The sequence below is a fragment of the Pseudorasbora parva genome, chromosome 24 (assembly GCF_024679245.1).
Source record: "Pseudorasbora parva isolate DD20220531a chromosome 24, ASM2467924v1, whole genome shotgun sequence".
In the NCBI taxonomy this organism is placed as follows: Eukaryota; Metazoa; Chordata; class Actinopteri; order Cypriniformes; family Gobionidae; genus Pseudorasbora; species Pseudorasbora parva.
Window position 1 is genome coordinate 1,224,196 of NC_090195.1, and position 15,027 is coordinate 1,239,222.

General features: G+C 40.0%; 1 protein-coding gene across 1 annotated transcript; it reads left to right on the plus strand.

The window, feature by feature from the left end:
* The first annotated feature begins 6,453 nt into the window (after positions 1 to 6,453).
* On the plus strand, positions 6,454 to 13,702 carry LOC137063769 (chromosome partition protein Smc-like). Its single transcript, XM_067435039.1, has 7 exons — positions 6,454 to 9,855; positions 9,958 to 10,023; positions 10,126 to 10,310; positions 11,870 to 12,024; positions 12,202 to 12,665; positions 12,867 to 13,075; positions 13,233 to 13,702. The coding sequence occupies exons 2-7, from the start codon at positions 10,008 to 10,010 to the stop codon at positions 13,437 to 13,439; spliced, it is 1,236 nt and encodes a 411-aa protein (XP_067291140.1). The 5' UTR covers positions 6,454 to 9,855; positions 9,958 to 10,007; the 3' UTR covers positions 13,440 to 13,702.
* The last annotated feature ends 1,325 nt before the right edge of the window (positions 13,703 to 15,027 follow it).

A 15,027-nucleotide genomic window follows, 5' to 3' on the forward strand; every position in this document is an offset into this window, starting at 1 on the left:
AATTAAATTCGCTGTCTGTCCCATTGATGACGGTATTTACATGTTCCCACTTGTCATCTGACCTCACACACTAACCTCGCGAAAACGGCCACCTACAGTACTGTAGGCTACTGCAGATATCGCAAGGCTAGTTGCAGAGCTCAGATTGGAAATATTTTTGTTTTTTTACTCCGGTATTATTATTTTTTAATAAAGCATAATTAAAATAAGTAATACGGGAGGACAGCAGAAAAGAAAGTTAAAATACGGGACTCTTCCGGCCAAAACGGGATACTTCAATCAATCAATCAACTTTATTTATATAGCGCTTTTACAACCACGATTGTGTCAGAGCAGCTTCAGTGTCAAACAGGATAATATTGTGACAGAATTAGATTTGGCTGTACAGTCGTACTGGAGAAAACAGTGATGTTATCAGCTTAGTTTAATTTATCATATAGCAACAATGTTGGCAGATCAGTATTTAAGTTTATAGAATTAAGTAAGACCTAATTCATACATTTTATTTGTATAATAAGTTGAATAACTTTAATCATATTTTTAGTGTCCCCAACTGAGCAAGCCAAGCCAAAGGCGACAGTGGCAAGGAACCAAAACTCCAATCAGGGCGTGTTGGAGAAAAATAAACCTTGGGAGAAACCAGACTCAGTCGGGGTGCCAGTTCTCCTCTGGCCTATTAACACACCGTTGACAGGTATGGTATACAGTGATGTTAGACCTGGCTCTGTGGTGGCTCTTTACCCAGTGGAAAGACATACTAGTTTTTGAAGGCTCGTCATTCGCACTCCAAACTGGCATTAGTACTGGCTCTGAACTAGCACCCAGTTTATTCTGGTGGAAAAGAGGTAAGAGATAATATTTTGGTTCATCCTTAAGATATGTTTGTATTGTATTATAATTGCATGAAATGAGTGGTGTCATGCTCCTGTGACTTCACCCTTGCAGCCTCACTATTGGCTGATTCAGTGGTTAAGGGTGGCCATTTTGTGCTGACATCATTAGCCCTGTCCCAAATGGCACCCTAAACCCTCACGGTCTTCCTCTGAGTTTGCACTTTCATGACATAATGCCGTTTTGACTGCCGGGAAGAAGTCTGCCCGAAACCCGCACCAGTGCAGGCTTAGCAGAAGTGAGCACTGAGGGTGCATATTGACCTCAAAGGGGGCAATGACAAATCGGACACCCTGCGGTCTCGTGGGCTTAACGGACACATGTACGCAGCAGCCATTGTAAGTCCACAAGACCTAAAGTGCACAGGAAGTGTTTCATTTGGGACAGGGCCATTGTTGTCCTTGATTTGCAACATTTAAGTTCCACCTCAGTCTTATGCAGCGTTCACACTGAACACGAATGTGTCTGGAGTGAGTGATATCCCATGTAAAGTCAATGTAAAACGTGTTGATGTGCATCTGGAGGTCCTGCAGTGCGATAGACGTTAATTTCGCCTCATTTGAATTGAGCGTCTTGCACAATACGTCCAAGTGATTTTATTTGGTGCTTCACGCTTTTTAAGAATCTGAACTTTGGCGACTGTTCTTGCCACGTTATTATGGTATGACAATGATGAAAATAGTTGTTACTGTTCTTTCATGCATTTAATAAAAAAAATTAAAAGATACTTATTCAACATGGAGGAACGACTGATATTGGCAGTGAGCAGACATACGGCGCCTCATACGTGCATCTCTTTAGCTTAAAATGCTCGCTTTATAACACACATTTAATTCACTTTGGACACGCGAATTGTTTCAAAATTTTCAAGTGTCCAACTAGACACGATATACGAGAATTTGACACTCTATTCTCGTTCTGTGTGAATGCAGCATTAGACTTTACTGACAGTTTCCTTTAGATTCTGTATAAAAGTCTCCTACTCTTAGACAAGTCCTATTTTTTTTACTTAAAGGGGCGGTGAAATGCTGTTTCATGCACACTGAGCTTTTTACACTGTTAAAGACTTGGATTCCCATCCTAAACATAGACAAAGTTTCAAAAACTAAGTTGGACGTTTGATGGAGTATTTCTGTGTCAAAAATACTCCTTTCGGTTTCTCACAAGTTTCAGAGAGTTTTTTTCGAGTATGGCTCGGCTTGACGTCGATAGATCGGAAGGTCCTTGTATGGGCCGTACGGGCTCTTCTCCCGGTAGGGTGCGCGCACGTGACTAGAGCGAGAGAGGAAATGCACGCCCATAAACACTCTCAGCTGCAGATCCAGTCGATCCAGGCGCCCCGCTCCACTTTATTCCTATGGATGACTTCAACGCTTCAGCACAGCATTCCGGGAAGGCAGCGATAAAGGTTTTACGGTCGTGCTTTGGAAGCAGGCGGTGAGTAAAACTGCTTCAAATGTCTGTGCTGTCGGCTAAAGTCGCGTGAGTAAACATCAGTAAACGACACGATCGTGTATAACATTAGTTAATTTATCAATGGAGCAGCGATCTATGGTGTGTGTTTAAATACATTTGTTTAGCTGACCACTATAGGTGTCAGTTTGGTTATTGTAAAACCACCCAAACATAAACCTAGAGTTCTCACAAAGCGTGTTCGTCATTCAAATGCGCTAACGGACTCCATTGCTGTTCTCTGTATAACGTTACACTAGTCTGACGTGCAAAACCGTTTTGCTTGCTACTGCTAAGGTTTAGTCGCATACAATAGTCCATAAACCGAATCATGTCCTCATAAACTGCGAGTAAACACACACAACAGGGCCGGCGTTTGCTATAGGCGAGCTAGGCGGTCGCCTAGGGCGACAATTGTGTTAGGGGCGCGAGCGCGCTCTAGTGCCGCCCATTACTTCCCATTAAGCATATAATCGGAACAAGCGAAATACAACATAATGTTTAGTAAACATGATCATCATAGGGCGCCCCCTCAGCCACACGTTTAATTACTTATCAACCTGATTATTAGATTGAATTCATGGTGATTATTGATTATTAGTTCAGGCGTTAGGTCAGGCAAGTGCTCATCTTGCGCGTTCATCAAAAATGAGGCGTCTAAACCCCGCGGATGCACAGGGACGGAAAAAGAGAAAGGAAGAAAAGAAGAAAATCGAAAGAAAGCCCAGTATAGAGGTTAGTCTTCTTATCTCAGCCAATAAGTTGTCAAACAAAATAAAATTACTTAGTATCAATCTTATCAACTAATATTTACTTTATAAATATTATTAATATTGTCACTATCACTTGCTAGTTTTCTACATAATTACTATACGTATTGCACTGACAATATTCTACAATAACCTACATGGATGTCATTTAAATATCAAAAGTCCAGTTCGTTATGAATATGAATAACGCTCTCTACGTGGGCGTCGGAAGGAAATAAATACGGCCTCTCGTTTTTTTTTTTTTTTTACTAGAACAGCCTAACGAAAAATGCCATATTATTTACATTAAACACAAATATGCTGTGTTCACCAAATTCTATACAGTGCCTGTGGTGTAGTGGTAAGACGCATGGATTTGACGCAAGACGCAAGATTTGATGCAGATCGATTAGAGGTTCGATCCTGGCTTTTGCCACACTCGCTCTATTCCCTTTTCCCATCACATATCAAATCGTAAAGGCATTTATTTTCAATAAAAAGTGAGAAAATGTTTGAAAAGTGGAAATAAAGCGTTGAACATGTTTAATAATAAGTGCTTCTCGGTTAGGGGTAACGTTAGGCCTAGGAGACGATAAAAGTGAGTGGAGGGGGGTGGGGTGAAAGGGGTGTGTGGGGCGCAAAACTCCATCTCGCCTAGGGCAACCAAAGAGCTAGAGCCGGCCCTGACACACAACCTGCTGTTGCTGCTTCTCCTGTTCAATTTATTTCAGCCTCCGGATCTGATTCTGGATCATATCTGTATTAGTTGAATCTGATTGATAGCTATGGTTTATTAGAGTAGCGTTTTCTTCTCCACGCTTGAGGACGTCTCCACTTTGTGTGCGCTCGTCATTCTTTAGCTCCGCCCACACGATACGCCTCCAGCCGCTCGGTTTTTTCCGGAAAGACTCGGTACAGCCCATATTTCTTTTATAATTATAATAAAACTAAAGACTTTTCGGAGATATGAAGGATGCAATACTACTCTATAGGTACTCAAGATTGACATGAGATTGACTGAAACTGAGTGTTTCACCCCCCCTTTAAGTCAAAGCTTAAGCCTTTTCAAAGCATTTCTGATAAGTTTTATACATACGGGCCCCAGATGAATAGCCTACTTTTACCACCCCTTTGCTATTAGACACAAAAAGGCTTTTCACACTGCACATTAACGTTGTTCTTACCTACTTTTAACGCAGGGTAAAGTAATGTTTCACAAGCGTTTTAATTCAGAAGTGAGGTCTTTTCTCGAGGACGTGTGAGGCACTTTTATCCCAGGGTTATGAAGCCCTGCTTTTGGGGTGCAAAACGTATACAGTATGAAACGAAGGGGTGTTTGAATGCTACGGTTAGATGCTTAACAACAGACTGGCAATTGTGTGCCATGCATTCACATACTCTGGACAGTAACAGAAGTTCTGTGCGTTGCAAACTGTCGTTTCAGTTTTTTAGGCCACTTTGTGGCGTTCGCCAGTGACACTGATACCACAAATATGCAAATAATGACATTAACCCTGTGGTAAGGAAGCTTGTGAAAAGACATCTTATGAATACCCAGGATTAACTGTTATCCCTGAGTAAATTATGAGCAGTGTGTGAAGCAAGATTACCAAGGTTCTGTTTATCCAGGGCTTAGAACTATTTCAAGTGTGAAAAGTTGCATTGTTACAGAAAGCTCAAATCAACATGACAGTTAAGAGTTGTGTTGGGGATAACCCAGGAAGGGATCAGGAAGTTGGAAGCGTGATTTAATTAAAGAAATTTTTTACTGAAGAATAGTTTGCAGTTTCATCAGAAGTCAGCTTTTCCAAAGTCGGTCTACGTCATTGTTTTAGGTTAGATGATTGTGAGTGGCTAAGAGAAAATAGATAGTCATTGTAAATTTCCACACATGGACTGATGGGCATAAGTATATATATATATATATATATATATATATATATATATATATATATATATATATATATATATATATATATATATATATATATATATATATAGTGTGTGTGTGTGTGTGTGTGTGTGTGTGTGTGTGTATAATCTCACCTAAAGGATTATTAGAAACACCATACAAATACTGTGTCTGACCCCTTTTGCCTTCAGAACTGCCTTAATTCTACGTGGCATTGATTCAACAAGCTGCTGAAAGCATTCTTTAAAAATGTTGGCCCATATTGATAGGAGAGCATCTTGCAGTTGATGGAGATTTGTGGGATGCACATCCAGGGCACGAAGCTCCCGTTCCACCACATCCCAAAGATGCTCTATTGGGTTGAGATCTGGTGACTGTGGCGGCAATTTTAGTACAGTCGACTCATTGTCATGTTCAAGAAACCAATCTGAAATGATTGGAGCTTTGTGACATGGTGCATTATCCTGCTGGAAGTAGCTATCAGAGGATGGGTACATGGTGGACATAAAGGGATGGACATGGTCAGAAACAATGCTCAGGTAGGCCGTGGCATTTAAACGATGCCCAATTCCCCCACACCATTACACCACCACCACCAGCCTGCACAGTGGGAACAAGGCATGATGGATCCATGCTCTCATTCTGTTTACGCCAAATTCTGACTCTACCATCTGAATGTCTCAACAGAAATCGAGACTCATCAGACCAGGCAACATTTTTCCAGTCTTCAACTGTCCAATTTTGGTGCAAATTGTCGCCTCTTTTTCCTATTTGTAGTGGAGATGAGTGGTACCCGGTGGGGTCTTCTGCTGTCGTAGCCCATCCGCCTCAAGGTTGTGTGTGTTGTGGGTTCACAAATGCTTTGCTGCATACCTCGGTTGTAACGAGTGGTTATTTCAGTCAAAGTTGCTCTTCTATCAGCTTGAATCAGTCGGCCCATTCTCCTCTGACCTCGAGCATCAACAAGGCATTTTCTCCCACAGGACTGCCGCATACTGGATGTTTTTCCCTTTTCACACCATTCTTTGTAAACCCTAGAAATGGTTGTGTGTGTAAATCCCAGTAACTGAGCAGATTGTGACATACTCAGACCGGCCCGTCTGGCACCAACAACCATGCCACGCTCAAAACGGCTTAAATCTCCTTTCTTTCCCATTCTGACATTCAGTTTGGAGTTCAGGAGATTGTCTTGACCAGGACCACATCCCTAAATGCACTGAAGAACTGCCATGTGATTGGCTGATTAGATAATTGCATTAATGAGAAATTGAACAGGTGTTCCTAATAATCCTTTAGGTGAGTGTATATATATATATATATATATATATATATATATATATATATATATATATATATATATATATATATATATATATATATATATAGTATAATAGAAAAGGAACCGACCCCCAGGTGTGTCAACAACATCGATTCTGGCCCCCTTTTTGATAAAGTTTGAACACACCTGTCCTAGACAGATGTCTTTAACTGATGTGTCTTTTGCAGCATATCAAATTATGCATTTTTCTATCTACACTATCAAGTATAAATTAATATGCTAATAGTGTGGGGCAGGGATGAAGTCAAAATCCCTTCCCCTAGTTCCCTCTAAATGTTCCAATGGGATTTCATTAGTAAAGCCTATAGTAAACGTAACTTGAAGATGTGATGTTTTGTTCTTCAGTGTATATTCCACACACCCATCCTGAAAACTCGAATTGTGAAGCATTGAAGTAAGTCATGGCTTGAACAATGACAAAACATGGCAATGATAATCTCAGGTAAGGTTTATGTGTTTTATTTAGCATATAATGTGTCTGTATTTAGGCCTGTTAAAGGGATGGTATCTTTTTTTACTTTAGTTAGTGTTTAATGTTGCTGCTTAAGCATAAACAGTATCTGCAAAGTTACAGCGCTGAAAGTTTAATGCAAACGGAGATATTGTCTTTTAAAGTTACAGCAGTTTATTGCCTACACAAATGGCCGGTTTGGACTACAAGGAGCTTCTTTCTGGGTTTCTTTCTCGTACTCTTTTTATGAGAAGTGCCATGGGGTTTTTAATGACCACAGAGAGGCAGGACCTGTAATGGTAAGGGGCGTGGCGTTTCCGACAGCCTGTGCTTGGCACTTCCGCCAACAAAAATACAGGAAACTACATTTGGCCATCTAACCAATCTAAGACCATTGCGTTTTTCAGAGGGACGGGCTTCATAGAAGCAGGAAGCAAACGAGCCATTCAAAGGACAGTGGAGACAGCGGTGTGGAATAAAGGGAGAGTAGAAGAAAAAAACGCATTCAAAAAAAGTGTAAAGACATGTTATACTGCGCCCCATAAATACAACCAAACCTAGAAAAAACCACGGAACCACCCCTTTAACTAAAGATGTTATTAGAGTGGAAGACATTTACCTATTCAAAGGGATGCTGATAACCAGCAAGAAATTTATAACGAGGAATTGGTTGAAAAGTGAGCCTTTGGGACCGGACCAATGGAGGAATATCATGGAAATCTTTGCAATGGAAAAAAATGACTTATGACTTGAGATTGGAAGCACATAAATGTAAACTATGGTGGTGGTGGAAATGGACTTATTATGTAACTCACTTAAATGTGTGAAACAAATGGGAGACTTGTACTTGTAGTACCCTACCAGTTGTAATCCAGTTCTTTGTTGAAATAAAAAAACAACAACGCACAAATAAAAAGTAAAAAAACAAATCTCATAATGTGACTTTGAATATCATATAGTTCTCACAGCTTTGTAATGTAGTCGTACAAAAACAAAACAAACAAAAAAACAGGATAATTCACAGATCCTGAAATTTAAAATATGGAAACAAGAACGATCAAACTGTGAGTAATTTCTTGGACAAAGATTGTTGTAGTAACTCAGTATGTATTTTTAAATGTTAAAATGGTTTAATATTTGTTTGTGTAATATTATATTACAATGGTGTAAATATATTAATCTCTACTGCCCTATGACAGGCCTTACCCATTCCACTTGGAGTATGGCTGCTTCAAAAGCTCTCTTGTCAGAAGTGAAAATGATCTTTAGTCAGGTGCGCAGCAGGAGTTCCCATGAAAGGCAAGGCCTCGGTTATGACTGTAACCATGGTTCCCTGAAGGGGGAATGAGACACAGCGTTGCTTTGCCATATCTCCAAGCAGGACTCGAGCCTGGGTCCGTCGGCATGAGTGGGACTCTCTAACAAGGAGGCTTAAAGGGTTAGTTCACCCAAAAATGAAATTTGTCATTAATGACTCACCCTAATGTCGTTCCACACCCGTAAGATTTATTTATTTAGTCCGAGAGCTTTTTGTGAACTGATGTCACATATGGACTACTTTTATTATGTTTTTGTTACCTTTCTGGACATGGCCAGTATAGTGTGCATACACTTTCATTGAAGGAACAGAAAAGCTAAATATAAAATATCTTAAACTGTGTTCCGAAGATGAACGGAGGTCTTACGGGTGTGAAATTAGGGTGAGTCATTAATGACATAAATTTCATTTTTGGGTAAAAATGAACCCTTTAAGGCTGCAACCTCTAGTGTCAGTCACTAGAGCATCTCTTGAGGTCAGAGGAGTGAGGTTTACTTGCACAGTGACTACTGTTACACTCACCCTCTTAAACCTCACTCCCATCCCGGTCAACGGCACCAATTTAACCCCTCCTGTTCGAAACCGCCTGCTCCAAACGGGACTCGAACCTGGGTTGTCTGCATGAGAGTTGGATGCTCTAACAAGGAGGCTAAATGCTGCAACCTCTAGCGTCAGTCATTAGAGCGTCTCTTAAGGACAGAGGAGTGAGGTTTACTTGCACAGTGACTACTGTTACACTTGGAGACAGCGTTTCCCTTCTGCTGGCCTCCGTAAAGGACGAAGAGCTGCTCTGAGGTCCTGAAACTTTGTGTTCTGTCCATGTAGGCCCGCAAAGCATGGACGGGACAGAGCAAAACTAGGGCCTCCTCTGAAGGCAGCGATTGCAGATTCACTACCTGATCCCTGAAGGAGTGACAGGAACATCGGGCACATATCCAGGCTGGGGTCTCAGAACAACATGAGAGTTGGCCGGCCCAAACTCTAGGCACGATTTGGTGACTGAAAATGTGTGCATGTCCTTGATAAAGGCCAATGCCGTCAAAAGCACCGTCTTCATGGACATCATTATTAACTATATGGACTGCAAAAGCTCAAAGGGAGGTCTCTGAGGGTAACGAGTTTGGACGAGGAGGATTTAGCCTCTGGGGAACCTGGCGATTAGGTTGTGCTTTCCTAAAGACTCACCTTTGACTGCATCATGATACACCGCAATTGCTGTAACGTACACTTTAAGGGTGGAGGGAGACAGCCTTCACTCCAAACCATCTTGCAGGAAGAAAAGCACCATTCTAATGGAACACTTTCCATTAAAGAGCCATTAAAGACAAAAGGTGAGATTCTCAGTTATCTAGGTTTTAAATTACTTACAATAAAGAGAACAGGAACGGGCAGAAATATTTAGCTGGAATCTTTGCTTAACAGAATAATTAATCTGATGTCAAATGTTAAATGCCAAATACAATGTACTTCCCTTAGTTTTAAACAGATTCCTTACATTTGTAATCCCACTTAAGTCAGTCTAAAGATTAACAAACACATTTTTTTAACAAATTACCTGAATCACATAAACTTTCATAACTCAAGGTGCCACACACACGGAAGTTTAATTCCAGTTATCAAAGTCACACTTAATACTCTCATGTTTCTTTGTCATTTTCTCTGAAGGCAGAGGCAGGGTGTGGTCATTGCTTTGGTATAAAAGCACCAGATACCTCGTTCTCCACATCACTTGCTAAAACAAAGGTAAGTCACTTAACATTTTTATAATAATTGTATAGATATAATTCAAGTTACATATTGTATTTGACGCATGTATTAATCCAAACAGAACTGTTCTGCTTTCAGTGCACTGTTGAAGAAATCATTGCACACATTTTTGTGTAAACCTACCAAGGATGGCTGATAGCAAAAGCAAGTATTAGTTTATTTCAATGAAACAGATTTTAACACAATACCAGCCATCAGTGTGATCTTTTCAGTCTCTAAATATATAAGTTGGTTTTTTTTCTCCAGTGGAAGTGTCCCAGTGGAGCCCAGACTTTGTACAAGAGCTTCTCCCTGCTGCCCAAAAGACAGCCCTTCTCTACAATCTCTCTTACCTGTGTCTGGCCAACTTCCCCAACCTGGAGAGACTCATCAGGAGTCGGGCTGTGGAAACCCAGCTTCTGTTCGGATCCTCTGATGCAGTCATGCTGAAAGTATGTTTCACTTTTCTCTTGATTTCAGTGTAGTAGTAGAAAGATAAAAAGGGGACATTTGTGTCAATTCACCAAACACGAAGAGTCTGTAGTCAACAGCTTTTAGATAACATTTTTCTAAATTGGTTATTAGAGTCTCACCCTTAACTGGAAATAAATACATAATATACTCTAAAAAACAGTGCTATATAGCACTAAAGTGGTTCTTTGGCTCATAATCATAATAATAATTCATTAGATTTATATAGCGCTTTTCTAGGCACCCAAAGCGCTTTACATATAGAAGGGGGGAATCTCCTCAACCACCACCAATGTGCAGCACCCACCTGGATGATGCGACGGCAGCCATTTTGCGCCAGAACGCTCACCACACACCAGCTGATTGGTGGAGAGGAGACAGAGTGATTAAGCCAATCAGGATATGGGGATTGTTAGGAGGCCATGATGGACAGGGGCCAATGGGCAAATTTGGCCAGGATGCCGGGGTTACACCCCTACTCTTTTATCGAAGGACATCCTGGGATTTTTAACGACCACAGAGAGTCAGGACCTCGGTTTAACGTCTCATCCGAAGGACGGTGCTCATTGACAGTATAGTGTCCGCATCACTATACTGGGGTGTTAGGACCCACACAGACCACAGGGTGAGCACCCCCTGCTGGCCTCACTAACACCTCTACCAGCAGCTACCTGGTTTTCCCAGTTGGTCTCCCATCCAGGTACTGACCAGGCTCAGCCCTGCTTAGCTTCAGTGGGAAACCAGACTTGGGCTGCAGGGTGATACGGCTGCTGGCAAATAATCATAGGGGGCACAACTTTAATAATCATAGGGGGCACAACTTTAATAATCATAGGGGGCACAACTTTAAGTTTTGTATAGCACCAAATCTTAATGCTTCAGGTGTTCTTCAGCGGTTCTTCACCGGTTATTTGGGATAACTGAGGAGCTATATAGCACCGCGCTACCAAATACAGAACCTGTTAAGCCCCTGTATGGTTCTTCAGTGGTTTTTTGGGGTAGTAAATGTGCTATAGAGCACCACTACCTTACAAATAACCTTTTAAGCCCATTTAAAGGTTCTTTACAAGCCAAAAGAACCACTATTGCTGCTGTTTAGCACAATTTTTATGAAGAAATAAAATAACGGTATGGCACCTCTAATGGCTTCTACATAGCACTATTTGACAAAGGTGCTATTGAGCAGCTTTAACTATATGCTGGTATATAGCACCAAAAGTTGTTCCCCTATGATTACGAGCCAAGAACCACTTTTAGTGCCATATAGCTCCAATTTTTTTAAAGTGTAACAAAAAAAACTGCTTTTATACTGACATTTTAGGTAAAATCATTTATAGCCTAAGAGTTTGTACACATCATCTTGGTTTGATATGCTTCTTAAACATCTGAAACCGTCTTACATTTTAACATTTTAAATGTTTAACTTTTTTAAGTGCCACAGCATTATCAACAGCATTCACAAGACAAATACTGGCAATGAGAGTTCTGAATGTATCGTCGTTTTTAAAGTTTTTGATCTTATGTCTTGTTCTGCTCACAGTGTATTTTGACGAGTAATAACCTGGTTGAGTCGCTGTTTCCAATGTTGATGACAGCTGTGGAGAAAAATAAGGCGCTTTTGGCAGTCAATTACCTAGGAAAGGCACGAGTCTGGATCAAAGACATTATCACTGATGTGGACAGGATAGTGGAAAAGTAAGAATATTTTCATCATGAAAACACATTTTAAAATACCATGAGTAAAAATGTAATTATTCTTCTACATGAAGCTGCTATAATCAGGCAAAAGTATGAGCATGTTTTAAGCTAGTTACACCAGCCCATTGCTATAAAATGCTATTTTCACTGCAATATTTCTTCAACATTGTGTAGGTATGATTTACACAACAAAGATGTAGCATCGTCCACCAGTGATGTTATCAAGGAAAAACAAGATACTGATAAAAAGATTACAAAACAAGACCAGGAGTTGAAGCAGACTGAAAAAACCCTGGATGACCTGAAATCTGAACTAAAAAAAAACACAAAAGAGCTTGAGGAAACTGAGAAAAAGATAAACAGCAAAAGCCAAGAGATTCAAGAGTTTGCCAGATCCATATCCAAAAAAAGAAAAGGCCTCGGCATTTTCGCTGCAATCGTGCCATTCATCAGGTTAATTGTAAAAAACATTTATGATGCTGCAAATGATCCTAAAAATGCTGCAAAAATGAAGGCTCTTGAAACTGATTTGAACCGCTTCATCGCTGAAAAGACCGTTCTCAAACAGAAACAGTGGCAGCTCCAACTCCAGATCATTGATTGGCAGATGAAGGCTGCCAAAGCCAGTTTTGACCTGAGTGAGTCTGTTTTCTTTCATGTTTAAAGTATACATATTCCAAAGTTCATGTCTAGTTTAAGACCGGCTATCCACCTTCTCGCTCTAAATAGTATTGGAAATGACTAATGTCACATACTATTTAGGATAGAGAGTATTCACATTGGGACGCAGGCAGGGACTGAATGTGTGGTTTGTTGAAACATTTATTTCCTCTCTCCAGATTCCATACCCGACCCCATCTATCTAAATGAAGTTCAGAAGAGCTTGACAAAAATTCAGGTAATTCTGATTCAGCTCAAAAACTTCTGGGAGAGTGTTGCTCAAATGCTGGACTACCTGGAACAAAAGACCTTTGTTGGAGAAAATCTTATCGAAGACCTTGCCGATCTAAAAGACGAGTTTCTAGGATCAATCAAAATAGCCAAAGAGGTAAAATTCATGTTTACGTGATTAAAAACATATCCAGTAAGATATTCTAAAATGTGTTTATTTGTACCTGAGGGATTACTGGAGTCCCTTTTGTCCAGCCTTTACTAAGGTTTCATCTCAATGTCTAATGTGACTTGTACATATTTTAATTCCTCAGGCTTGGAGCAGTTTTGGTGAAGGCTGTAAAAGAGCATCTGTCATCTTTAGGCTCCAAACCAAAGATGCCTACAAGTTTCTGGAGGTCAGTCCTTCCTCTCTCTCCAAAGAGGAGTGGCAAAAAGAGTACGAAGGTGTGAAGAAACAACTGGAGAATATTGACCCACCACAAGGTGTGACATCCTCTGTTAGACCCGCCATTCGTTAATGATCTTCAATAGCGCTGACACACACGAGTGCCTCATCCTGTCTGTTTTCTGTCTTATGATGCTGGGATGATGATGATGATGTTTAGCTTCTTAAATCCTCTACTAGAGTTCTGTATTCTCTTCTTCTTAACACCTAAACACTCTTTATATATACTCCTCTCCATATGTATCATCTCTTTGTGAGCTCTTGTAATAAGCCTTTTAGCTAAAGAAATTGATAAAAATGGACGAATGTTTCTCTGAATAAATTTTAATAACATCATTATTGAATACAGTTTTTCTTTTAAATAATCTTACATGTCTGATAAGTATCTGAAGTGTATATTTATTTTCATCACAAAGTTTTTTTGATGTCACTGGATACACACAAATTGTTGCAATAAGCAGTTTTTAGTGGCAGTGGTGATAGTCCTGCCATATTTGAAATGAGGGGACGGCTTTGCAGCCTTTGATAAATTAAGAATACACAATACTAGGTAATAATCTAAGTTGTTATCGCTCTTCTGCAGAATTGTCAAACACTAAACATTTAGATTATGATCTGTTATCATATCATTAACAATAAGGCAAGGCAAGGCAAGTTTATTTGTATAGCACATTTCATACACAATGGAAATTCAAAGTGCTTTACATAGAAATTAATTAAAAAAGTGATAACATATGCATAAGAAATAAGAGTGCCATGTGTCAGAATTAAAATAAAACAATAATTAGACAATTAAAACAATTGTAAAGAGAAATACAAAAATAATACAAATAAAAGGGTGAGAAATAGATCCCTATCGGCCTGATTCTAAATTCTGGTACTCTTATCTGAGATGGAAGAGATGGAGCAGCTTCGCATTGTCACCTGGACCTTACAAGTCGGTCCAAGACGGGCTCCTGTAGGGGACGTGACCTTTGACCTGCAGGGCCTCCCCTTTCTTGAGTCTGCTTCTTTACACACAAGCAGAATGAAGCGAAGCACACTGCTCTCCTTTTCCAATCTCTTCCAGTCAGACAGCTCTAACCAAAAATAATAATCAACAGATGCATAAGAAATACAAATATACAGTTGTAAAGAGAATAAAATAAAATAAAATGATACATAGATAAAATAACAATAACCAAAGATAAGAACAAAGGCAAACTAAAACAGTTATAAAAAGAATAAAAATATGCTGCGTAGATAAGTTAAGGTGCGCTCAGTGGGCCGTACAGTGCTCAGTGCTCATTCAGTAAATGCTCAGCTAAACAGATGTGGTCTGAGTCTGGATTTGAATGTGGCTACTGTTGGAGCACATCTGATCTGTTCAGGAAGCTGGTTCCAACTACGGCTGGCATAATAGCTAAAAGCAGACTCTCCTTGCTTTGAGTGAACTCTTGGTATTTCTAACTGACTTGATCCTGCTGATCTGAGTGATCTGTTGGGTTTGTATTTAATCAGCATATCTGCGATGTATTGAGGTCCTAGCTCATTGAGTGATTTATAAACAAGTAGTAGAACTTTAAAATCGACCCTAAATGTAACTGGAAGCCAGTGTAAAGACCTGAGGACTGGTGTGATATGGTCATATTTTCTGCTTCTGCTCAGCGTTCTGTATGAGC